Source organism: Amblyomma americanum, chromosome 5, assembly GCF_052857255.1.
Source record: "Amblyomma americanum isolate KBUSLIRL-KWMA chromosome 5, ASM5285725v1, whole genome shotgun sequence".
NCBI lineage: Eukaryota > Metazoa > Arthropoda > Arachnida > Ixodida > Ixodidae > Amblyomma > Amblyomma americanum.
In genome coordinates, this window is record NC_135501.1 from 29,239,131 (window position 1) to 29,264,533 (window position 25,403).

At 44.3% G+C, this 25,403-nt stretch overlaps 1 protein-coding gene across 1 annotated transcript in view; it reads right to left on the reverse strand.

Moving 5' to 3' along the window:
- brun (trafficking protein particle complex subunit brun) overlaps positions 1 to 25,403 on the reverse strand; it is a 96,639-nt gene that overhangs the window by 65,250 nt on the left and 5,986 nt on the right. The window contains exons 3-7 of the mRNA XM_077664699.1: positions 22,962 to 23,031; positions 21,720 to 21,904; positions 18,846 to 19,033; positions 12,126 to 12,295; positions 7,019 to 7,090 (exon numbers count right to left, since the gene is read on the reverse strand). Of these exons, the coding sequence (XP_077520825.1) occupies positions 7,019 to 7,090; positions 12,126 to 12,295; positions 18,846 to 19,033; positions 21,720 to 21,904; positions 22,962 to 23,031 (685 nt within the window). The remainder of the gene's footprint in view (positions 1 to 7,018; positions 7,091 to 12,125; positions 12,296 to 18,845; positions 19,034 to 21,719; positions 21,905 to 22,961; positions 23,032 to 25,403) is intronic.

The window sequence follows — 25,403 nt, forward strand, 5'->3', positions numbered from 1 at the left end:
TTTTACTTGTAGGGGACTAAGTCTCTGTCTCTCTGCAGTTTGGTCCTTCGTATAGATGTATGGAGTAACCCAGACTCGACATGCAATTTGAAACTTTCAGCCTTTGCTTTTGCCTGCATTGTCACATACCAGTGACAACAACACGCAAGAGATAGGGCAAGCAATAAAGAACTTCAAAGCATATTTCTTTCGCACACTGAAAGCATATTTCTTTCGTCTCAGTGCAGTATGGAAATACAGCACCACACCAACTATCCCAGTTGTCCCTTCTACTCAATTTTTGAAAAAAAAAAAAAAGCCACAGATGGACCTGACAGCAGCAGCAGGAATTTGCATGAGCAACATGTCAACGGTTAAGATGGTAATACAAAACTCTCATCTGCACTTTATTAAGCATGATGAAATTCCCATAACTCATCTTGCACAGTTCGAACTAGAGCAATATTACATCTGAGCGAATGTGATTCCGTGAGCAAACCAGTCGTGCTGTGTTGACAAACACCAGATATCCTGTGTGGTGAAACAGAAACCAGTACATAAATGTGAACTTCCTTTAATTTCAGCACAGAATTGCTGTAGGCAGTGATAACTGAAACAGCGATGTTTCTGCTCATTGAGGTGGTGGTTCTGCAGGGGTCACAGACCTGGTGACGCATTGATGAGAAGTGACAGGAGTGCTCTTCAGAACATGTGTATATTTTCACCACCATTCACAGCAGGGCCATGCAAGAGTGACCACAAAAATGCAAACACTTCATTTTCTATGAGTTACACAGTTCGGACCTTATGCAGAGCCCACATCAAGCGACGGTTCTGCTTAATCACTCTGAAACAGGCCAGAGTCTATACCAAAGTAGGATCCTGGTCAGGCTACTTGCCCTTTGCGTGCATCCAGCATAAAGGTCCCACCAGCAACAACTTTCAGGGCAAGCCATGTTTCAACACGCAACCAATGCCATTTTATCTTTTAATTATATTCAACACACAGCGGAATAGCATTTAATGTTTAAGAGAAAGAAATGCACACACCAGTTGGAAAAATTCCTCCACTTGACAGCCAAAGTTATTCAGGAAGCCAATTATGCTAATTCCTTATAAGGCGCCACCTGTCATTTCAAATCAAGGTAAATATTTTTCTGCCTAAGTAGTATGTCCAGGCCTCAAAAATTCCAATTCGTCAGTTTTCCCATGGAAAATGCCAAAGGTTAATTCATGCACAGATGTAAAAAATTTTATACGCCGTCAAGATAGTTAAAAACTAACTCTGAAGCACAGGGTGATTTTTTATTTTTACCTTTACAAATTTTTATTTTAATATTGTGAGAGATATGTTGGTACAGTCTGTTGAGTTCTATTGTACAGCCAGGAGAAAATTATGTACCTCAATAGATAAATAACCAACCAATTAATTAACCTAAATTAACCAACTATTTTAGAGGGCAAAGTTGTATTGCAAAATCTACGGCCGTCAACATCGGTGAGCTGATTCTATATTTCCTTAGCCAGCGATATGGTTTGAAATATCAGACATCAAAAATACACTTTTGAAAGCTTGTTGAGTTGGCTTTCCCACATTGCATATTTATAAAATGGCATTTCTTGCATTTTTTATGCATCAAATACAGACGCAGTTAGTGTATCTGATGATGTAGAAGAAATGAATTTGATCTCAGCGGCGATACCCCGCGCAGCGACGTCATTTTATAATTGGGTAATGGAGAAAAGCCAACTCAACAAGCTTTGAAATACATATTTTTGATATGCGATATTTCAAACATTACCAATTATGAAATTTTAAAATAGGGCTCATCTGCAATGTTGATGGCCATGAATTTCGCAATATAACTTTGTGCCCTAAACTAAAAAATAGAAAAGTTTATTACTGAAATTAAGTGAATGTTTCATGAACCACATATTATTTGGGTCTGGGAATATAACAAAATGGCTTCAGGCTTATCTGACTAATCGGCTCAAGTTCGTTGAATATGAAGGGAAACGTTCGGGATGAAGGGAATGTTCGGCGTGCTTCAGAGCACAGCATTAGCTCCATTTCTTTTTCTTATCTTCATAAATGACATTGCAGACATCAACTGTACAGTCCGTACGTTCGCAGATGACTGTATTAATTACAAAGCAATTAGTAGCTACGAAGATGAATTAAATACTAACAACTCACTACTGCAAGTTTCTGAATGGTGCAAACACTGGCACATGACGCTTAACTTAGATAGTTTGGTTTATGGGGGTTTAACGTCCCAAAGCAACTCAGGCTATGAGAGACGCCGTAGTGGAGGGCTCAGGATAATTTCGATTCGACCAGCTGGGGTTCTTTAATGTGCACTGACCTCGCACAGTACACGGGCCTCTAGAATTTCGGCTCGATCGAAATTCGACCGCCGCGGCCGGGATCGAACCCGCATCTTTCGGGCCAGCAGCCGAGCGCCATAACCACTCAGCCACCGCGGCGGCTTCCTAACTTAGGTAAAACTATCTCTATGACAGTAAGCAGGAAAAAAAAAATCCTCTAATATTTACTTATGGCATTATATAAACTAAATAAAGTTGATGAACACAAGCACTTAGGAATTTTGATTTCATCAGATTTGAGATGGTTTGGCCTTTTTTCTTATATAACATCTAAGGCACTCACTGCGCTCTACTCGTTGAAGCGTTCCCTAACATCTGCTGCACCTGACACCAAATTATTAGCGTATTCCTCCCTTGTTCGTTCAGTACTAGAATATAGCATAATTTGTTGGTTTCCGTCGACTAACCACTGCATTGATCAATTAGAAAGCGTTCAGCGGAATGCCATTAGATTCATTTATAACAAGTACCGCCGTAGCGATTCCCCTACAGCACTGTTACGCAAAGCTGGTCTTCCAACAATACAAAATCGGGCCAAATTCTTGCAGCGAAAGTTGCTTTTTCTACTTTTAAATGATGCATTAAAGATAGATAAAAATAAGTACCTGTCATTTTCTAACGTGGTAAGCTCGAGAACAAACCATATAAGCACATTAGCAAGTACTGATTTCATAGTGACAGATGCAAATCTTCATTCTTTCCGTAAGGCATCCGAGATTGGAATGCATTGATGATGTGGTCACCTGTAATTCTTTTGACGCTTTTTTGGAAGGATTGTGAAATCTAGAATGGGAATAAGTGCACTGTTCTGGAATTGTTTGTTTTCATTTTGTTTACTGGGTGTGTGATTTACTGCATTGTATTGCTTTGTCTTTCTTTTTGCACGTTATATTGCAACCAAGATTTTATTTTTAATTATTATTATAACTAATTATTTTTTTTCATTCCTGCAGTAACCTGACTGCACGTTTTTCATGCATGTATATAATTTATCTCTGTCCTGCAAAAGCCTCCACAATGAGGCTAGCAGTATGTTGCAAATAATTAAATAAATAAATAATTAATCATCCAATATTGATGCATATGAGATACATTATGTCTGCATGGCTGTACAATTCAGCTGAACAGACTGCACCGACATATCTCTCATTTGCTGTTGGGCTAGTTGGTTATCCATGAAGTCCGAAGGACCAGCGCACAAAAACAACGGACAGAGTAGAAGAAGGACGACGTAGACAGAAGCGCTGAAATAACAACTTTTATTTCAGGAGAAGCAGGAAGTACATATATATAAAGCCTTTATCAGGCTCCATGACATAGAAGGCAAGACAAGAACCAATTTTCAAAGTGATAAACATGAGTCAAATGATATCACAGAGTTAAAGGTGTGACAGGCGAATTAAGTTTGCCTGCACAACTGTTATCTGGCATTCATTCAGGCGCAAGTGCCAAAGGGTTACCAAGAAGAACAGCCAACAAGAACCTGGCAAAAACGGGGCGATAAGAGCACGGTCCGGAAGGGAAAAACTCGTAAACATAATAAAAGGTTGAAAGGCCAACAAATAACACGGCAAAAAGTTAAAAACACTAAAAGGTACCATGAAAACCAAGTGTGATGTTGCGATTATAAGACGAGAAGGGAAAGTAGACAAACTTTACACAAAAACCTAGGAAAAAACGAACAGCTGGGAAAGAAGGCAGAAAAGCATGACTAAAATCCGGAACTCTGTGACAAATAGGAAAGTTCTTAATCACATAATAAAATTGAAGGTTTGCTAATGCATTGTTCCTTTAGCGCCTGTATTTTTTCTGCCTCAATGATTTCACGAACCAGTGCGCTTCTGTTCTTCGCTAAAACTTGCGTTGTTTCAAATCCAGGTGAACAGCCTTTTTCTAAAACTTTACAGTCGCGACAATGATTTCCAATGTGCCGGCTTTGAACACTGACATTATAGTTATGCTCTTCCAGCCTTTCATTTAAACAGCGACCTGTCTGCCCGATATACCTCTTTGTGCATTGGCAAATGAATGGAGTACACTACTGTGTCTGTACACTGGACAAAATGCTGCTGGTGTCGGGCAGTGCACGTTTCTACTTTTTTCCTTGTTGCATTTACTCGGTTACACATTTGAGACAGTCGTTTAGGAGCACTGAATACAACTTCACCGCCAACTCTTTTTCCAATTTTCCTGATATGCGAAATGCGGCGCAAGTAAGGCATAACCGCTACTTTGTTTCGCTAGGAGGGTAGCTTTTGAGATTTTTAGAACTAGGACTCCATTTCACACTGGATCACGTCTGCTGGTCTTATGAGCCAAGGAGAACGAAGCCAATTCTCCCGTTTGATTCAGCCCACTCGAAGTTGGTTAAAAGGAATGTAGTTCAAAGAATTTTCAGAAGTGCCCTTACAAAATCCTGCGTTCACAAAATAGAAACAAGTTTTTTAGCCCAAGTAGGAAGACTAGAAAATGCAAGATACCCTCCTAAGCTTTTAGCCTCTGTGGCAGAAGCTATGTTCAAAAAATCAAAAGAGCAACATGGCTCAGGCCCTAAGACAGATAAGCCTAGCAGAAACAAAGTAGCGGTTATGCCTTACTTGCACCGCATTTCGCATATCAGGAAAATTGGAAAAAGAGTTGGCGGTGAAGTTGTATTCAGTGCTCCTAAACGACTGTCTCAAATGTGTAACCGAGTAAATGCAACAAGGGAAAAAGTAGACACGTGCACCGTCCGACACCAGCAGCGTTTTATCCAGTGTACAGACTCAGTAGTGTACTCCATTCATTTGCCATGCACAAAGAGGTATATCGGGCAGACAGGTCGCTGTTTAAATGAAAGGCTGAAAGAGCATAAATATAATGTCAGTGTTCAAAGCCGGCACATTGGAAATCATTGTCGCGACTGTAAAGTTTTAGAAAAAGGCTGTTCACCTGGATTTGAAACAACGCAAGTTTTAGCGAAGAACAGAAGCGCACTGGTTTGTGAAATCATTGAGGCAGAAAAAATACAAGCGCTAAAGGAACAATGCATTAGCAAACCTTCAATTTTATTATGTGATTAAGAACTTTCCTATTTGTCACAGAGTTCCGGATTTTAGTCATGCTTTTCTGCCTTCTTTCCCAGCTGTTCGTTTTTTCCTAGGTTTTTGTGTAAAGTTTGTCTACTTTCCCTTCTCGTCTTATAACCGCAACATCACACTTGGTTTTCATGGTACCTTTTAGTGTTTTTAACTTTTTGCCGTGTTATTTGTTGGCCTTTCAACCTTTTATTATGTTTACGAGTTTTTCCCTTCCGGACTGTGCTCTTATCGCCCCGTTTTTGCCGGGTTCTTGTTGGCTGTTCTTCTTGGTAACCCTTTGGCACTTGCGCCTGAATGAATGCCAGATAACAGTTGTGCAGGCAAACTTAATTCGCCTGTCACACCTTTAACTCTGTGATATCATTTGACTCATGTTTATCACTTTGAAAATTGGTTCTTGTCTTGCCTTCTATGTCATGGAGCCTGATAAAGGCTTTATATTTATGTATTTCCTGCTTCTCCTGAAATAAAAGTTGTTAGTTCAGCGCTTCTGTCTACGTCGTGCTTCTTCTACTCTATCCGTTGTTTTTGTGCACTGGTCCTTCGGACTTCATATCTCTCACAGTTTTTGAAATAAAAATCTGTAAAGGATAAAAAAATCACCCAGCAGAAACTTATTTTCGTTGTTTATGTCTGTAAAAACTAACCACATTAGGCACTGATAGAAAACTTTTTATGCTGATTTCTGAACTGCATTCCGTTTTTAAGGTATTGCGTACATTGCTGAGCAATTGTAAATACGACGACAGTAAACTCATCCTCGGGGTGTTAAATAATGAAGGAGAAAGCGCCCTAGTTTCTTTTATCTCAGCATGTTCATGAAGCCCAGTGTTGTGCAATAAAGCTATTAGTTCTTTCTTAAGATGCCCAGTGCTTAAGAAAATAAACGTAGCAATCGTAGAAGCGAAAGCTGAGAAAATCAACCTCACAGTTTATTCGCTCGTCCGCCTCGTTTATCGCCTCATATGCTTCTGCTTTTTATCAGAGAAATGCCGCATTGCAACCACTGGAGTTCTGATCTTCCGATGTCTCCTTTTTATGGCGACACTAAGATGGTGGTTCCCCGCCATGAAAAACCAGCAGAATTCATGGTCCACTGAGACTGTCAGAAGCACAGTTTGTTTACAGTTTTCGATGACCACACATAAAAAAATGCAATTTTATAAATTCGCAATAATTTTTTGACACGAGACAAATGAAAACCTGAGGGTTATGACAAAAAAATACACTGCAAAATCTTAAACATTTACCAAATTGGCTACTTCATTCACCGCGTCGCCCCTGAAATGGTTAAGCCAATAGAGCTGACCGTTCACTGTATAACTGGCATTGAAACTGCGCCCAAGGGGTGCGAGTTACGTTTGGAATTTGCATTTGTCAGTCGCCATCAGAAGCAAGCGGCATCAAGTGACAATTAGGGCTTCATTCCAGCAGTCCCTGATGACGCATAAAACCTCCCTCCAAGCATCTTCATGAATGAAGGATTGGATCAAAACCAGTCAGTGCCAACACGTCTGCACGCAACAATCTGCAGCAAAGGGACCCAGCAACATAATGCGACCTCTTCTCACCTTTTCCAACTCAGAGAGGGCCAGGTTCATGGAGACAACACTCTGGACGAATTCAGCCGCCACCAGAGCCCTCTGCATGGACACAGGGCACACACTGCTGCTGGTGATGGCAAAATGCAGGTGGCTGCAGATACTGCACTCAACACAGAAAAAAAGTCTCAGAAATCCACACGTGTTCCAAGCTATACATCTGCCTGTAAGATGATCTCAGGAATATCTGACTGACCTGAGTGTACATTCACATGTACGTGAATGCTGCCTGCGTGCCTAAATGCAGGACTGTAGGCCAGTCATGATTTTCCAAAGACAGCCTTGTTTCAACGACCCCTCCATTTTTTCACAATATGGTAAATAAACAATTCTGATTTCGAGATGACTTTGCTAGGTTCCAGTGTCATTAAATTGTTAAAAAACAGAAAAAAGCATACACTAGAGATGTGTGAATATTCAATAAATTTGAACATTTGGTGAATAATTAAGTATTCGATGTTCAACCTGATCTGAATGTTTTGGAATTTGAAATCCTGAAGTATTCGTCTCAAGCAAATAATGCTTCTAGAAGACTTGGTTTGTGCAGTTCCAGTTCAGCATGCAGACTGTTCCGCAGTTAAACGCGCGCTTTGGAATGCTCCTCACAGCTAAACCGGTGAATTGTTCGAGGTCAAATTTCACACAGAAGTGGCATTTGGTTGGCAGAATTGTTTTACACACCACATTTATTTCGGGTACTTGCCTGAATCAGTAAGAAAAAAGTCGGATATTCGCATCGTCTGCGGTGATGACGAAATGAAACAGGCCACTTTCTCAGCGGTTGCTCAGATGGCACCATCTTGTTGGTCGACCGTGGAGATTAGGTGAAGAACGGGGGCCTTTTGCGGGTGGTTTCAAGACTCTTCAGCAACTGCTGTATCAGTGATCCCAAAAAGCTTGATTTGGCTAAAACTGCACCAAGTTTGAAGACTTTCGTGGTACAGCATCTTCAAACCTCCCGCAAAACATTCCCCTGCGTCCTTTTCAGAATCTCCATGGCCGACAAAGGTGATTGTGCCACCGGTGCAATCGCTGAGAAAGCGGCTTGTTTCGTTTCGTGGTTGCCGTAGAAGATGCAAATATCCAATTTTTTCTTATTCATTCAGGTAGGTACCCGACACAAATGTGCTACAAAACAATTCTGCCGACCAAATGCCATTTCTGTGCGAAATTTGAGCTCGAACAATTCGTCGGTTTAACTGCAGGGTGCTTACTTATGGAACACGCTGTATTTCCTCTGGGATGGCACTGGAGCGCACATGCAGCCAAAGCACCAACTTAAATGGACAACTACTAGGCATACGCACATGCAGGAACTGGTTTGAGAAACCTGAGCAGGTGTAAGCATGGTGCACAGATCTGTCTGCGCCCACACTAGCGCAGGACGAGTCTGAGCTGATTGGAGCTTCCACAGCTGCTCTTCTCCTTGTGACATTTTCTAATAAAGTGCAACATAAAGGGGAGCTAGCAAGGACCACATGAATACGGGTTCCCCTTTCCAACACCTGATGAAGGGTGGCACTGGGCGCACGTTGTGTATAGAGTTATCGAATAGGTACCTAGAGTTGCGTATTTGTTTTCCCTGTGCCACTCGCGCCTCTATTGGCTAAACATGATCACAAGTTGAAAAGCATCCATGTGTTGCAAAGAAGCCAATGAACGTTGCTGACAGTCCAGTCGTACACCTACTGTTCTCGTGCTTTGAAGCATTTTGTCTGAGTGCACATGTTCACTGAAAACAATTTTTTCTTATAAATAACACGCAATTTTATCACAAGTGTTCGCCGACTGATAAAAAGAAAACATTTGTGATTTGTGGCATTTACAAGAGATGGCGCCACCCATCCACAGATGAAGTGTATTTTATTTGCAACTCAATTGAGATAGGTTTTGGTGTAGTCGATGCACTGCTAGCAAGCTTTGTCTTCCAATGCAACAGTAATCTGCCTAGAATAAAGCAAGTTCAGCAGCCAGAATCAAGCGGACTGAGCTTGAGCTGCACCAAGTCCACCACCTGCATGCAAGATTTGCTGCTTTCCCTCGTAATTTGGATGCTTAGGGGAGCAATATGGAGGACCTAAGCACCGCTCTAGGTACTATACAGTAACTCTAGTTGCGACCTAGCAAGTGCCATGATAACAAAAGCTGAGAAGCGATGAAATAGCAATTAAGAGCAGCAGTTAGAGGCCCCACACACAGGTCCTAAACCCCACAAATATGTCGGCACCACATGTAGGTTGACACCCCCAATTTCCGATGGCAATTTTTGCACGAAGCCGACACAGCTTCAATGAGTTAGCAAAGCTTCAATGTACCGTATTTACGCGCATAATTTGCGCCCTCGCCTAATTTGCGCACCCTTAACTTATCACCCGGGTTTAAAAAAAAACATTTTTTACTCACATATTTTACGCACTGCGCTGTGCTAGACCCTCATCATGCACGCGGGCTCTACCCTATGGCTCTACCCAGTAGCAATCGGCTATTCCGCGTGTTTGTTCGGAAGGCTTTTTGAATCTTTTGTGCACTGGGCGTTCATGGTGGTGTCAGAGGCCGCTGTTACAATCGCGGCGGCACCAACGGCATCGCTACTCGGAACGGCCAGCAGCGCTTCCGGGGAGAATCGGCAGCTGATAGAAGAGCCAACACCACTGTTTGTTTGGCTGATGCATGTGACTCGACTGCCGGCTACGCTTTTCTTGGTGGCTCTCACTGCTTGTGTTTGGTTGTTAGATCATGTCTTACGATGGGATATCACAACTATACGGCAAGTTTCAAACTGCTTGTCAGCGCCTTATCACGATGCGGAGCGGCGAAGCCAGCAAGAATTACCACGTGCGCACATGTTTGCCCATTGACGACAATCATTGTGTCGGAAAACTTGTGAACATAAGGCTATTCTTGCTGGCTTCGCAGCTCTGCGCCGTGATAAGGCGCCGACAAGCAGTTTGGTCGACGCTCGCGCGGTACTGTTAAAGAATTGTGTGGTGTGATAATTGATTTATTGATTCGTGCTTGCTATCCCGGACGGAGTTGCGAAAGGAAAAATCCGGAACTACCGAACAATTGGCTGGGCCGCAAGCGATGATGGTGTTGTAGCGTCTTATTCAGCTTCATGCATGCACCTTCATGCCATCCCGCAAGAAGGGGGATGTGCGGCTTTTCATTTAGAGTGAACTTTTTTTCGGGGGGTGGCCAGCGTGGGGTGCGGGTCCGAGTGCTGACGTATAAGCAGCAACATGCACTACTATACCTATTTTGCGCGTTATGACCTTTGTGAAGTTTTTTAAGTCACGCTCGCGAAATCCCCGCGTAATTTGTGCACCCCGTTCTTCGAGCCCTAATTTCTGAATAAAAAGTGCGCAAATTATGCGCGTAAATACGGTACCTTTTTTTCGCATAATAGCCTTGTGTGTTTGAAAAATACATGATTTTGAAAATGTTTACTGTGCTTTTCAACCTGCTTGTGTGCCAAAAGAATTCGAAATATTCACTTTGAAATCATTCAAAGAAAATTCCTACTCGATTCGAATTCACTTCATAACAAAAAAATTACTATTCGCACACCTCTCGTATACACCCAAAGCACAAGTGAAAGATGCAGAGACATGCTGGCCCAGGGCAGTTCAAATTACATAAGGCTGGCTGCTAGGTTGTGTTAAGGATAGGCTGGATTTGACAAGCCTAGGAAGGGTGAGGTTACGATTCACTGCAGACACAATACAGATGACAGTGCTTGATGGAACGCCCATTATTCAAGTCATCCCGCCAAGTAACCGCTAAGTTTGGCACGTTCCTAGGAGCCCAGCCCTATGCAGCATCATGGTCAGGGATGTTTGTCATAATAAAATAACTCAACTCCGAGTTTGTCGGTCACTAGGCCAACGACGTAAAAGTGCCCATCTGAGGAGCACATATACGTTTCCTAGGATGAGGAAGGAATGAAATTTTTATCCATTTGAAAATGTCAATAGGAGCAAGCTGTGAAATAGTAAGCCCAGAAGAAACGAAAGTGCTAGCTCATCCATGATCGTATGGGCGTAGCAGGGAGACTGTGTACACAAAGGAATGCTGACTGAGGCAGCCACACCACCAGTGCAAAAAATAATTATAATAGCCTACTTCCGCACCCCATCTTTGCAAGAAAGGGAAGCCATCATCAGAGGAGTGAAAACATACAGTATAATGTTGTTCAGGCAGTGTCACGAGGTTGGAATATTATTTTTAGTGTCCAAAACAAACAAAGAATGGTGGGCATGGCAAATGCAACTATGCAGACCTGTTTAAGTTTTTTTTAAGTAATCCAGCGCTACATTTTATGTTGAGGACACAGAAAGAACTTGACAGAATGGACGCTGTGCTCCAATTAGTTTTCACTGAAGCAGACACACGTTACATTTATAAAGGATGAAGGTACTGAGCGCATGCACATTCATGGCTGTAGGAAAGGAACCAAAATAGCCTAGTAGATTAAGGACAGCAGACAGTATACTGTCTCCCGAATATACCTCTCCCGGCTCATCAGTGTGCATGTTTGTGGTCCGATCGGCAAAACATGCACTGTACCACGAACGCTCTCACTGGAAAAAACACTGTGAGGCGTCTCGAATCAGGCAGCAAAGACAATGGGGGGCGCTCGAAACCAGAAAAACCGGTTCAGAACCGAAAGTGGGTGATTCTGCCCATCAGGCCATATCTCTTTGATGCCACACTGTTTACACCAGGGAGAGGTCTCTTCACTGGCTTGCAGGAAGATGGACGCGGTGCTGATGCACATGTCGCCTCTTTCGTAGATAAAAAAAAAAGAGCTTCTGACAATTCACAAGCCAAACTGCCCTTACTTCTGCATCACCAACTAGCCCTGCAACATGTTAAAAGATCTATTTATGGTTGACGGAATTTATTTGCAGCCGCACAGCCACAGCTCACTACTCGCGAAAACAGAATTAGTTTCTAGAAGGCCCATCTTCCGAATGGCGCCAACTTGTTCCGTGGTCTGAGGCACCGGCTAGACCACCGCTGCGCACATTTACAAAGGCCTCTGCATGCAGGTAGGTAAAATGGGACCTGAACTAACCCCCTGGGCGGCAAGCCACCGGGCCGCCTTGATGCCGCACTCTGCCTGGATGGGGGCCACGGGCGAGTACTTGGCATAGTGGATACAGCTCTCGCGCAACTGCTCCCAGCCCTCGTCCACGGCCGGTCCACTCAGGCGGCGTTGCTGCTGGATGGCTTCACTGCCTCCCGCTGCAAGGAAACACCTCCATGTGGGTCGAGGCCCCGAATGCCTCCAATTTTTGAGCGCTCTGAAGTAATGGACTCGTATTTCACCTCCGTTTTCACGAACAAGCCAATAGAAAGCAGCTTTTCCAATTATGCACCTATGCCACCTATCACCATCACATCTGAGGGAATTTTAAATCTCACTGATAACCTCCAGTCATCCACTTCCCCTGGATCAGACAACATCCCTGCAGGAACAAAATATTCTACATGCCAAATCCTACAACTGACCTTTGCCCAATCTCTTGAAACCAGCCGATTTCTGGGCAACTGGAAATTAAGCAGACTGGTGCCCATTTTCAAAGCTGGAGATCGCACTGACCCCGCTAATATTGCCCCATTTCACTGACATGTGTCTCATGTAAACTTTTCGAGCATATAATATACTCGCATATTGCATCTCACCACGATTACAACTCCTTCTTCTTTCCCAAACAAACATAGCTTCAGGGCAGGTTTCTCATTCAAAACACAACTCTTCAAACTTACTGCTGATCTTCATTTAAATTTAGCCTCTCCATTTCAAACCCATATTATTCATTTAAATTTCGCCAAGCCATTTGATCGTGTCCCCAAGCAATGTCTGATGTCTAAATTTTCAGGTCTGTCACTTGAACCTCTTACTTTATCCTGGATCCACTCCTTCCTAACTAACCACCTAAAGTTAACTGTCACTGCCAGTCATGCATCCAAAACTACCGAAGTAATCTCTGCAGTCCTCCAGGGAGTGGCTCATGCTCCATTACATTTTTTAATCTTCATCAACAATTTTCCATCTGGAATCTCATCAAGAGTCCATCTTTTTGTGCATGATTGCATCATTTATTGGCACATCAGCAAAAGCAGATATAAGGCAATATTACAGGACAATCTTAACCAAATCCACAAATAGTGTTCCAACTAGCTAATGCAGCACAATGTTTAAAAATGTAAATTCATGCACATTTCACGCAAACACTCCAATCTTCATTTTCCATACTCCCTGAACTCCATAACGTTGTCTCAAACTAATTCATAGAGGTACCTCGGCATCGAGATAATGACCAATCTAACTTGGGCAGATCACATAACAAAACTACATATGTGCTAGTGCTTCCAGGTCGCTTGGATTTATCAGATCACTTTCCAGGTTCCCCCAGTCATCAGCAACTAGCATATGAAACATATACCGTATTTACGTGCATAATTAGCGCCCTCGCATAATTTGCGCACTCTTAACTCATCACCCGGGTTTAAAAAAAATTTTTACTCGCATATTTTACGCACCGCGCTGTGCTAGACCCCCATTATGCACGCGGGCTCTACCCTATGGCTCTACCCAGTAGCATTTACTATTCCGCGTGTTTGTTCGGAAGGCTTTTTGAATCTTTTGTGCACTGGGCGTTCATGGTGGTGTCAGGGGCCGCTGTTACAATCGCGGCGGCACCAGCGGCATCGCCACTCAGAACACCCAGCAGTGCTTCCAGGGAGGATCGGCAGCTGATAGAAAAGCTAACACCGCTGTTTGTTTGGCTGATGCATGTGACTCAGCTGCCGGCTACGCTTTTCTTGGTGGCTCTGGCGGCTTGTGTTCAGTTGTTCGGTCGTGTCTTGCGATGGGATATCACAACTATACGGCAAGTTTCAAAGTGCTTTTTTTTTTTTCCGTCAAATTTTGTCCTTACTTGGCTTAGTTTTGTTACGCCCTTTCATATGTATATGTATGAACGCTGGACGCTCTTGCTTCCCCTCCCCCCTATGTAATGTCTCTCCAGGACCCTTATGGGTTAGCAAATGATGATGATGACGATGATTACCACATCCTTGAGGATAGTCAGCAGGCCAATCAGCATGCGTCACGTGATGTGCCCTGTGTGGCCACGCTGTTTATAGCTACAGTGAGCATTGCAAAGGAAAAACAATTATCACTTCCCCTAGTGAATGATGGACAACACCTGCTGTCACAAACTTTGTGCTTATGTGCATGAAACTGGCTTACATGCCTGACTTCGGCATTTTCTTTCAGTTCCCTCCCTTTTCCCCAAACCATCCCTCTCTTCCTAGCTCCCTTTTCCCATCTCTGTTTTAAACCCTGTGACACGGTTTGCAAAAAAAAAAAAAAAGAACAGATTCAAGCCAGCGATCTTGGCGACACCATATGCCCTCGTGGACAACATATGGCCTCGTGGACACCCTGTGGTGTCCCTAAGGGCTTTGTGGTAAGAAGCTTCATGTCAAGAATAGTGAAAAGCATGGTGCTCAAACTGAATTTCAAGGTATGATCAAAGAAAAAAAAATATATATATAATACACGAGGCAATAAATACATGAGCACAGCAAATCTTCAGCCATAAAACTGAACATTAGTAAGCAAGTGCAGTCGACCTCTTTTGTCTAAGGTAGAATTTCTTTCAATAGAGCTCTCTTAAATTGAGCGTCCGGTTCATTTGAACTAACCTTTGGTCCCATGAACATCATGTGTATTAAAAACTTCCTTTCATTTGAATACCACATAAAACAAAGAAATGTGCGGCCACGGTCGAGTTTTAATATGAGAGAGCACTGCACAGAGACATCAGCCGAGCTGGATCTGAATAGTATAGCACTAACAAAATCTTATCATTAACTCCCAACACAAAACCTGCACAGTGCATGTGGCAAACTGACTGCACCGTAGCAGAACCAAGAACAGCCATAAACTGTCACATGGATTGTGAAACTAGTGTAACCACATTATACACTGTCGCCTACTTTATACCATCCTTTGTTTTGGTGTGACCAACACGGCCTAACTGCACAGGCATGCTACCGTATTTACATGATTGTAAGTCGAACTATTTTTTTCAATTTGAAAATCCGAAGTGGGGGGGTCGACTTACATTCAAAACGAAAACATCCCACTATAAGTAAAGGCGAGAAAAACGAAATATCAGGCATGCTACAGTGTGCTTGCATTTTAGCTCCGTGAATCCAGTCACATCGCTCTTGGTGCTGGCCTTGAGCAGCTGCTATGTCAACGCGCAAAACTGGCATCCCCTCCCCACGCACGCGGGCGGCGGCTGATGGCGGCTATCGATAAGCAGAAAACTGGCACCCCACATGTGGCTGCTGACTGAGGTTGCTGATAAGCGGCGCCGGCCCAGTTACGCAATCGCGTTCTACGGGAAGCTCAGGAGTCCAACAAGTTTTCTTTTTACTTTCAAATGCGCGCTCGCCGCTCAAGGGAGCGCTGATAGTTGATGGAAGGGCCACTGTTCCAATCGAGGTGGCACCCCCACTCGGAACGGCCGCGGTGCCGGGGAGTGTCGGTAGCCAACAGAAGAGCCGACGGCATTCATGCGTAGTTTCTCTTTGGCTATGACACATTTGACTACTGCCGGCCGCGTTCCACAAGTGTTTAATGCAGTGCTTCATCGGTCATCCTTTGAGCTCCAGGTCCGGCAAGCGACCGGCGCTCGTTCACGGCTGCATTCAAGATGGCTGCCATTCTTTACGCAGAAGAAAAGGTGACACAGGTGTGGCAGCTGCTGCAAAGCAACATTTTCAGCTGTTCCACGTGATGTCGAGATGTGGCTGCTTGCGAAGTGCGGGATTTCGCTGGACAACGACGTTAGAACGACGAGCTGTGGGACCGCAGCAGCGATCACGACGGCAGCGCTAGTGAGGAGGATGGCGCAAGTGTGGACGAGTAGTCCAGTGACTAATACATTTTCGTTTTGGAATGTGCCCACGGGCACGCCCGCGCACTGCAGCCGATGGCGGCTGGCAATAAACGGTGGCCGCTGGATAACGCTATTGCGTTCAACTATTCAAGGCCGAGCTTAAACAATCTCGGAAGTTTTTTTTATTTTTTGGAAATGTGATTTGGGGGGATCGACTTACAATCGTGTAAGTACGGCATTTGTTGCTTCAGCAGAGCGCAAAGGTTCGTGCCCATAAGTATCCATGGGCGCATGGCATAGTGAAAGCACCGCATGTCCTCATCAATGCTCCTTCCTCTGTTTAAAGGATGTGTGCTATGGCCCTGCAACTGGCACAAAAACCTCCAGTGTAGGTTCACAACAGCCCAAACTGTAGTGAACCCCAACACCACACCTTTCCTTTGCAAGGAGCTCAGCTTATCACACAGCTTTACCACTCGACAAAATGGCAGTGGGTTGTCGCTTTATACATGCGGCTTTGCTCTGACAGTAGTTCTTTAGTGCAGGCAACGGCAGGTGCTGCTAATAGACCGATTTCACGAAACCCACTGCGCATGCACGCATTCACTGGAAGTACTCAAGCATCATCTTGGTTGTTGTCTTTCGTGGCGTCGTCTGCATGACAGCCCACTTTACAACACACCTTGATTGGCATTATACTGTCGCAGTAGTTTTCCGTGTTCACTGAGTTCAGCTAAACGAAAAAGACACACCACTACAGAGTTTCGAGGAGGGCAGTGCTAATTGCAGCAGGCACAGTGCTGCTGATAGAGTGTTCAGTTCCTGCAGAGAGAGGAGTAACCGTGACGGCGACGCTGCGCTTGTTACTCAAACCTCATTGTTAAAAATGTTGGACGTGACGATGAAAACGCGCTTGACGTTCACTTTTGCTCATTTTGCCAGCAGAACATGTCTGTGCATAATGATGCACGTGTTTTTACGTCTTCAGCCAGTGTTAACACCTTTCGCCCTCATTTTTCCCAGTTATTAGTCGTTGCACCCATTTAGGCATTCACTAGTTTGTTATCTTTATTTTTTCAATATGGTCCTTGTTTAAAACAGACCACGTGGTAGTTTTTTATTCATTTAAACAAACAAACATATTCACAATGTGCTCGGCGGGTTACCAGCCGGAAAGCTGAGCAATACGAGCGAGCTATGCCATTTTTCTGAACAGAGTTTAACAAATGCTTGGGTTCAGTGTAAAATGAGAAAAGGAGAAGCCAATGGGGGAGGTTCTGAGTGTGCCAAATTAAGGTTGGATGGTTATTAATTAATTTTATTAATGGCAATATCATGTATGCTCAAAGAACGATGTGCAACAAAACGTCAGAAATTATTCCACATTTCTACGGTTTTATAGCCACACATTCTCATTCCATGAAATAGAGAAAGCATTATCACTACTATGACACCTTGAAATATCAGGAATGAATATGCATATCAAGCATACACATTGAGGATACCTGAATACGACAATAAAACATTGCGCACTCGTTCGCCCACAACCTTACATCGGGCAGAAATCACAGCAAAGAAGGCTTGACAAAGCAGCAGGAAGGTGAATCTAAACGCCTCTTCATTGGCATTTCAATACTGCCTCAAAGCTGAACAGCGTGTAAAAGGTATTTGTGAGCTTCAGATCTTAAAAATTTACCATCTGCCAATGTGCACTGGTCAACGGGGACAAGACGGCTAAATGTGCTGAACAGGACTTCTTCAGGTGCCTCTCATGACCAGCTTCTATGCTATATATTGGGGACATTTTCTTCTCGAGGAAACGAAAATTCCGGCGCCCTCTGTTTGGCTCAATTGTCGAAGCACATGACACGTCTCAGGGGAACCCACTTCTCTCACAAATCCAGCACTCATGCAGACAAACATTGTGTGGCAACGCAAACAGGACTTCTTGCGCATATGCCATACATCACGCCTCCGGCCGGAGTACCACAACTCCCAGAGTGCATCGCGGTGGCAGTGACATAGAGCAACTGCTGGTGAAATCGGGCTATTTATGTTTTGAAACAAGAAGGCCTCTTTTCCCTTTCCAAGACAGAAAATAGCATTAAAACAGATGCTTGGGCGAGTTGTTAAGTCATTTTAAACAGAACAGCGCGCAGTTTGACAGGGACAACGAGGGAGACGCGACACAGACGAGCGCTGTCTGAGTCGTGTCTCCCTCGTTGTCCCTGTCAAACTGCGTGCTGTTCTGTTTAAAAAGAAATAACAGTGTGCCATGAGGTGACCTAAACGAATTACACTGGTATATAGTAGTTAATTTAAACTCATTTAATTTTCAACTACCAATTTCTTCAAACTGGTACCTGGTCAGCACGATTAGGCACACCTCGACTCCTATTTCATGTGATTTTAAGACATCTTCGGTCCCCTCCAAGTCCGCTTTATCGAGATTCAACTATGTACGTAAATGATGGCTTAGGTTTGGTTTATAGGGGTTTAACGTCCCAAAGCAACTCAGGCTATGAGAGGCGCCGTAGTGAAGGGCTCCGGAAATTTCGACCACCTGGGGTTCTTTAACGTGCACTGACATCGCACAGTACATGGGCCTCTAGAATTTCGCCTCCATCGAAATTCGTCCGCCATGGCCGAGATCGAACCCGCGTCTTTCGGGCCGGCAGCCGAGCGCCATAACCACTCAGCCACCGCGGCGGCTATGTACGTAAATGAATACACCACAATTCAAAGCTGTTTTCTTCTGATTAAACAGCTTCACTGGCACTTCCTGCAGACAGCAGGGCCACTACTCCTAACCACCTCTGCACTTGGACTTGTGGTCCACATCTGGCGTGCGGGTCTGATGGGTGGGAGCTCACCCGTTAGGGTGCAGGTGGTGGCCACAGCCCCCTCGAGGGTGGCGGCCAGCCACAGCCAGTCAGGCACGCTCCGCAGCAGTTCCTGGGCCTCTGTGTACAGGGCGTGTGCTTCACGGCCCAGGCCCAGCTGCAGGCTCAGGTCGCCCAGCTGTTTGCGCTGGCGGCCCTGGCACCGGCGGCGGAACTGCCTGCACAAACATTTGCAGAAGAAGAAGCAGGCATTTGTGTGCCACAATTCTATGCAAAAACAAAGTTACCCAGAATAATCCTCTCATCACGAATGCAAAAGGGAACTGCGCATTTTCATTTGTCAAGTTTCCACCTGGCGTTGCTTACAACACCCTTCTCCAGTGCAGAAAGTGTTACAAAGGTCATCAACATCACCATCAGCCTGACTACGCCCACTGCACAGCAAAGGCCTGTCCCACATCTCTCCAATCAACCCCGTCCTGCAGTGGTAATCAACTTATTGATTACCACCATGAAAAAGATGCCAAATTAATGACACAACGCAGCAGTGGTCATCTGGCTACTCACTGCATGGAATCCGACCATAGCTATGGTTAAAAAAAATATACCATCTCCATAGAATACAGACACTGAAACGCACCTGGGAGTAGCAGTCCTGCATACCAACGAGAGTAGCAACAACTGCCAGCCTTCAAAATCGCAACACCTCAATTCTAGTTTCTCATGCGTCACAAGCTCATGCTCACAAGCTCATGCATTCTAGTTTCTCATGCGTCACAAGACCACCGTGCCTTTCAAGGCTGCATTATGTTATCTATTTTTACGCCCTGCATTGGATGCAACAAAACTTGACTCGAAGGAGCGCACTGTCTGCAGTGTCCTTGTTGTGCCCTTTCTTGGTTTCCTCCAGCAGAAAGCAGACAAGAACGCTGAACACTGCACTGAAAGAAAATTTTACAATACAAAATACCCGCAAAGATCAGAGGAAAACAACACATGCATCAGTTGAGACACATAGTATGAAGCATCCACATCTATCAGAAATTAAGGAGGTCCAAGGTGAAGACATGATTCAAGTGTTGCTATGTAAATGGCTCTGTTGCAGAAGGTGACACATGAGTGTGAAGACCATGTTCTAAGCAGTATCAGTTGACATTTTCTTGTGTCAGAAGCAATAACAGATGAAAAGTTGAGAGACTGATCATTGTGTTTGCTCTCCTTGGGAACGCACAGCATTCTAGCGAATGTCATTTGCTTGCATTTGTTGGGAGGCAGGCAACACTAATCCTCTCTTTCACAATGATCCTCAGTGGACACACTTCTCAGAAGGAAAACAGAAGGCACATTATGGCTGTACAAAAATGCTTCCAGAGCAACAGGGTTTTTGGAAAAAGGGGGGGGGGGGGGGGGGGGCAATGGGGGCGGTCACTACCCCAACATTTCTTCTAAGAGGGAAAGACCCCCTCATCCCCATTCTCCACATGCTTGCATGCAGATCATATTTTGCACAAGTGCACAATTCCAGGACTTAATTAATGTAAGGAAAAGTGGGGCTGCACTAGTTGGCTTCATAGCCAGTCATGAAGCATTTCATTTCGGTAACCTACACCAGTAATGTGCCAACAGAAATCTTTGACTAGCACATTACCAAAACTGAAACAGTCTGCATGCAGCCTGTCACTCCTTGTGTGTGCATCTTTATAGAGTTGCCAACTTCAATTCAGGTTTTATATGCATTCAAACACACCTTTAAACATTCCAAAATAAGAACAAACATCAACCAAAAAAAATATTAATTTTAACATTAAAACAATAATAGAAAAAAAAGAAAAACAAAACTCCCCTACTGCACTTCTTTCTTCCTTTCTTCTTGCACTCCCTCCTTTACCCCTTCCCTTGGTTCAGGTGTCCATCCATAAGTAAGAAAGATACTGCGACATTTCCTTTCCCCCCAAAATTTTTTCCAAACAAACCTGAAGTCTTGGCCCCACCCCCCCTCCAGCCTTTAAAAAAAAAGTTCTGGAGCCCTTGCAGAGCGGCCACATTCTGGGCAGCCAAAACAAGCAGGCCCATGGGCCGACAGGAAAAGCAAAATGCAACAAGGATACATAGCATACGGTTTAGCATGGCTAAGAGCAGAATATCATGCAGTAGCACTAGTTATGGTGTGTATTTAAAGTCCTTATTTGCTAAAGGCATTTGACATAAAGGTCTTTACCATAAAGGCCCATGACCTCAAGGCATTTACCATGAATGCCTTCTGCACCCTAAAGGCCTCTAGCATGAGGCTTTCACCCAGGGTAAAGGCCTGCCACCTGGCAAGTTGCCCACAACTCGGTGGGCTGCAGGTGAGCCGCCTGCCACAATGTGGGTGAATTTACTAATGTACGTACATATGCCCGTACATATGCATGCACGTAAAGAGGACCGTGTACTGTGCGATGTCAGTACGCATTAAAGAACCCCAGGTGGTCGAAACTGACTATGGCGTCCCTCATAGCCTGAGTCGCTTTGGGATGTTAAACCCCCCTAAACCAAACCGTAAACCTAACTTTTAGTGCAAACCAAACCGTAAACAAACGTTTAGTGCAGTAGCACTACTGCCTAGTAGCGCTACTGCACTAAATGTTTAGATTTATGGTTTGGTTTAGGGGAGTTTAACATCCCAAAGTGACTCAGGCTTTGAGGGACGCCGTAGTGAATTTCGACCACCTGGGGTTCTTTAACGCACACTGACATCGCACAGTACACGGGCCTCAAGAATTTAGACACCATCGAAATTCGACCGCCACGGCCGGGATCGAACCCGCGTCTTTCGGGTCAGCAGCCGAGCGCCATAACTAATGAGAAATGAGAAAGTGCCCCACTACTGTTTCAAGGCCTATTTGCAGACAGCGCCCCAACCTGGATTCGGTGTCGAGGCCGACAAAGTCCTCGAAGGGCGCCTTGAGCAGGGGTAGCGCAGAGGCCGATGGACCGTGCCTGTCAAAACAGCGCTCCAGCCGGCGTGACTCCAGCACCCAGGCCAGGGAAGCTGCAAAGTCAGCAACGTCCCGCTCCAGCTTCTCCCCGTCCAGCTCTGGGTACAGCTGCAATGACGGCAAATTGTAGATCTGTGATTCTACCCCCACCGGCCAGCCAATATTTTAAAAAGTATCATGTCAGCATCAGACAAACTGCTTTACAGAGCCCCATGATGAAGCGAAGCAGCCAAATAGTCGAAAGTATCTGCCTGTGCACAAAATGCATGCCATTCATAACCTGGTTTGCCAGTCCACTTCGCCATTTGGTACGGAACCACCGACTGTTTGATATACTTCCATGATACTGTCACAAGACTGGCTGGCTGTAGACGTAATGCAGTACAGTGGCTTAGGCTACCAGTTACAATACTTACAGCTGTGCCTGAGAGAGGAGCAGGCAATGATCACAAAAAAGAATAATGCTTTCACAGTTGCATACTAAACACAAAGTGCACACAGAGGCCCTACAGTCCAGTTGTTGCTGCTTGCCCAACACAGCAATAGACAATTACTAATGTGCCATGTCACAACTGGCTTCTAAAGCAGACTATCTTTAAAACAACGAATAACAGGACTTGGTAAATTACTAGATGTTAAGTTTGATGGAAGTGCATAACAAAACATACAAGTGTATATGGTTATGGGCTCCTTTAGCAAACCAGGAGCACAATGAACTCAAATGAGAAGAAACTGAGAAGCAAATATTTAACAAAGCTGCGCAAGTACCCTTTATTCGGAAATGTCATACTAGACTGCACATGCACAGGGCATATATTAGTGTGGGCAGAATAAATAAATAAAAATAAAATTGCCCAGCCAGCACTGCATGGAGCATAATGAGCACATGCACAGGACACATGTTAGAATGGGCCAGGAAAATGCCCACACAGCAGTGGTTAAAACCCACCAACACTCCAAAGCTTCTGTACTCGATCCCAGCCATACAAACAAGTTTTCCCATCATCAGAGATCCTGTTCCACCCTCTCGTTGCAGTGCCAACAAAGCACCATTAAACCCACACCAATGCCCAGCTGGAACAGGCTGCATATTTCCAGCATTTTAGGGAAACAGAGCCACCTCTTCATTTGCCAGCAGTGAGATCAAACACTGAATGGGGCTCACCAGGCACTGGGTGCTGCGAAGCTTGCTGACTGGAGGTACTGCTTCTTCGCCCCGGTCAGCTTCTTCCTCCCTGCACAGAGTGCCACGTGACATGATGTCAATGCTCAATGCTCCAGCAGGAAGTCGATAAGCAATAAGAGCTGAATGCCCCTCGTCAAAAGTATACAGCCCGAGGGGTCCAGTTCTAAGCTGTTTATAACAAGGCTCCCTAGACCATCTAGCAATCCAACGCTTGGGAGGATTGAGGCCTCGATGCCATTCATCGTTTGAGAAATTACGGTCGCTGAGTATGCATAAACAGGCAGGCACGCTGAAGGCCTCGCAAGCAAACCCCTTGGGCTGTATACTTTTGAAGGGGGACATTTAGACCTTATTGCTAATCAACTGCACAAAATACATTTACAGTGCAAATTAAAAGCAAATTACTGTCTAACAGTAGGTCAGTTTTTTTTTTGTAGTTAGCCTAAAAAATGCATGCTCTAAAGTACATTCTTAGAAAGAACTCTACTGCTGTTTACGCTCAACGGTCGATTCCCTGGAAGCCAAAGTGCCAGCAAAATCATCCAAAAAACAGCTTCCCTGCATACAATTTGGTGCTGCCGACTGCCACGGCACTTTATACACAGGCACAAAACAAAAAGAATTGCAGCATTCCAGTCAGTCACATATGGATCAGCCTTCCCAATGTGTAATGTGAGGAAGGTCACACAATGCACATAGGTACCAAATGCAATTCACCTGCTGCAGTTTCCTTGCAACACCACCCCTCAGGAGGGCAGTCGATTAAAGCAACACACGACTGGACAAGTGGCTCATACAATGGTGCTAACAAAAGCACTCACAACACAACAGCCTGACTGCTGTCCTAAATCTACGACAATTGCACATCCTCCAAAAGAAAGCTAGAAAATCTGGGTAAGTTAATAACAACAGCCTCAGTGCATAAATTATGGATAATAAGGCTCCTTATGCTGCAATTTTTCCAAAGCCCCTACCACTCTAAAACACGTTCTACAAAACACTTACCTGCGGTAAACTATAATACACATAAGTAACCAGGGACACCGCTCTGCTAATTTAATTACAGTGCTTGTGCTTGTACAAAACAACTCAGTCCATTTGATCCTTCTCAAGTATAATTGTACTGCAAGTGTCACCTCTATAGGAAAAAAAAAACTCATTATCTACCATATTTAGCTCGTCATCAAAACTTTTTATGGTTACATTTATTCCATAAAATACCCTACAACTGTTCCAATATATGTGATAAAATCATACCTCTTTCGTCTATTACCTCACCCCACCTCGATTATGCTCACAAAACTGGCAAGTTCATTGACCTTTTCTATACTGCCTTCATTTGTTCTTCTCAATAGCACTTAAAATTCTGCACTTACTTCAGACTGAATTTTCTAGCCAAACCTGGTGCTTGCATTTTTGTTTTTGCTCACATTCATATTTTTTGTTTGTAACTGCTCCCCTCTGAAACACCCCTGGCCTTGAGGGTATCAATAAAAAAAATTACATAAGCGGTACACTCAGTGTTCTGATTCAGAGAAAGTATTAATGTCCCCAGCCCTTACCACATTTCACTTCACTGATGCATTGGCAAAAGAGATGTCAAAAACCGAGTCAGAGTTCAGTTCTTAATGTTCCGAGACTGAGCATGGCACGCGATGCCTAAAGAAAATAACTGCATCTAGTCAGCATTCGAACTATGTACACCATATACAGCAGGCACATTCTTTCTGAGCAGGGAGTTAAATACTTTGCCACAGAAAGTCAGCGATAGATTTGGTACATTAAAAGCGATACACGGCAAGATCCTGGCGTCCAATAGATAGTGCAGGGCCCTCAAGGATGCGAAGCTGCCCTTGAATTCAGTTGCCTTTCTTCACTTCCCTATACAGTGACCACAGACAGCAGCAACAGCCTGTCGTTTCCCAATGCAGACATTTGTCCTCGCTGACAAATCGACAGCCATACTCTACTCATGCCCACACGAAATCGCCTCAGCTTACACTAATGCTATTGTCTGACCTTCATACCAGCTCGGGAATGTGCACCAGACAGCAGCTGGCATGAACAAGTACAGTCGCTGAAGGCGATACAGAGAAGACCAGACAGTGCCATACTTAAACAGTGCCTCACCTTCCAGAAATACAAAGAATAAACAAAACATAAGATATGGGAAGCAATTCTGAACTGACAGAACAGGTGTGAAGACCTCAAAAAAAAAAAAACATTATATTTCCACATGAGAAAGATATGGAATGTCTGTGAATTTCCTCATGTTGGCTGCCATGTACAGGGTTTTTTTTTGTTGCGAAAGCAACACTATGCCAGCCAGCAAGCCATTTCGGCTTATCGAGCACTTCAGCCGTATGCTGTATGTCGTGGCCAACAAACGACCTTGAGCCGCCGTAGCCTAGCAACGCCGCA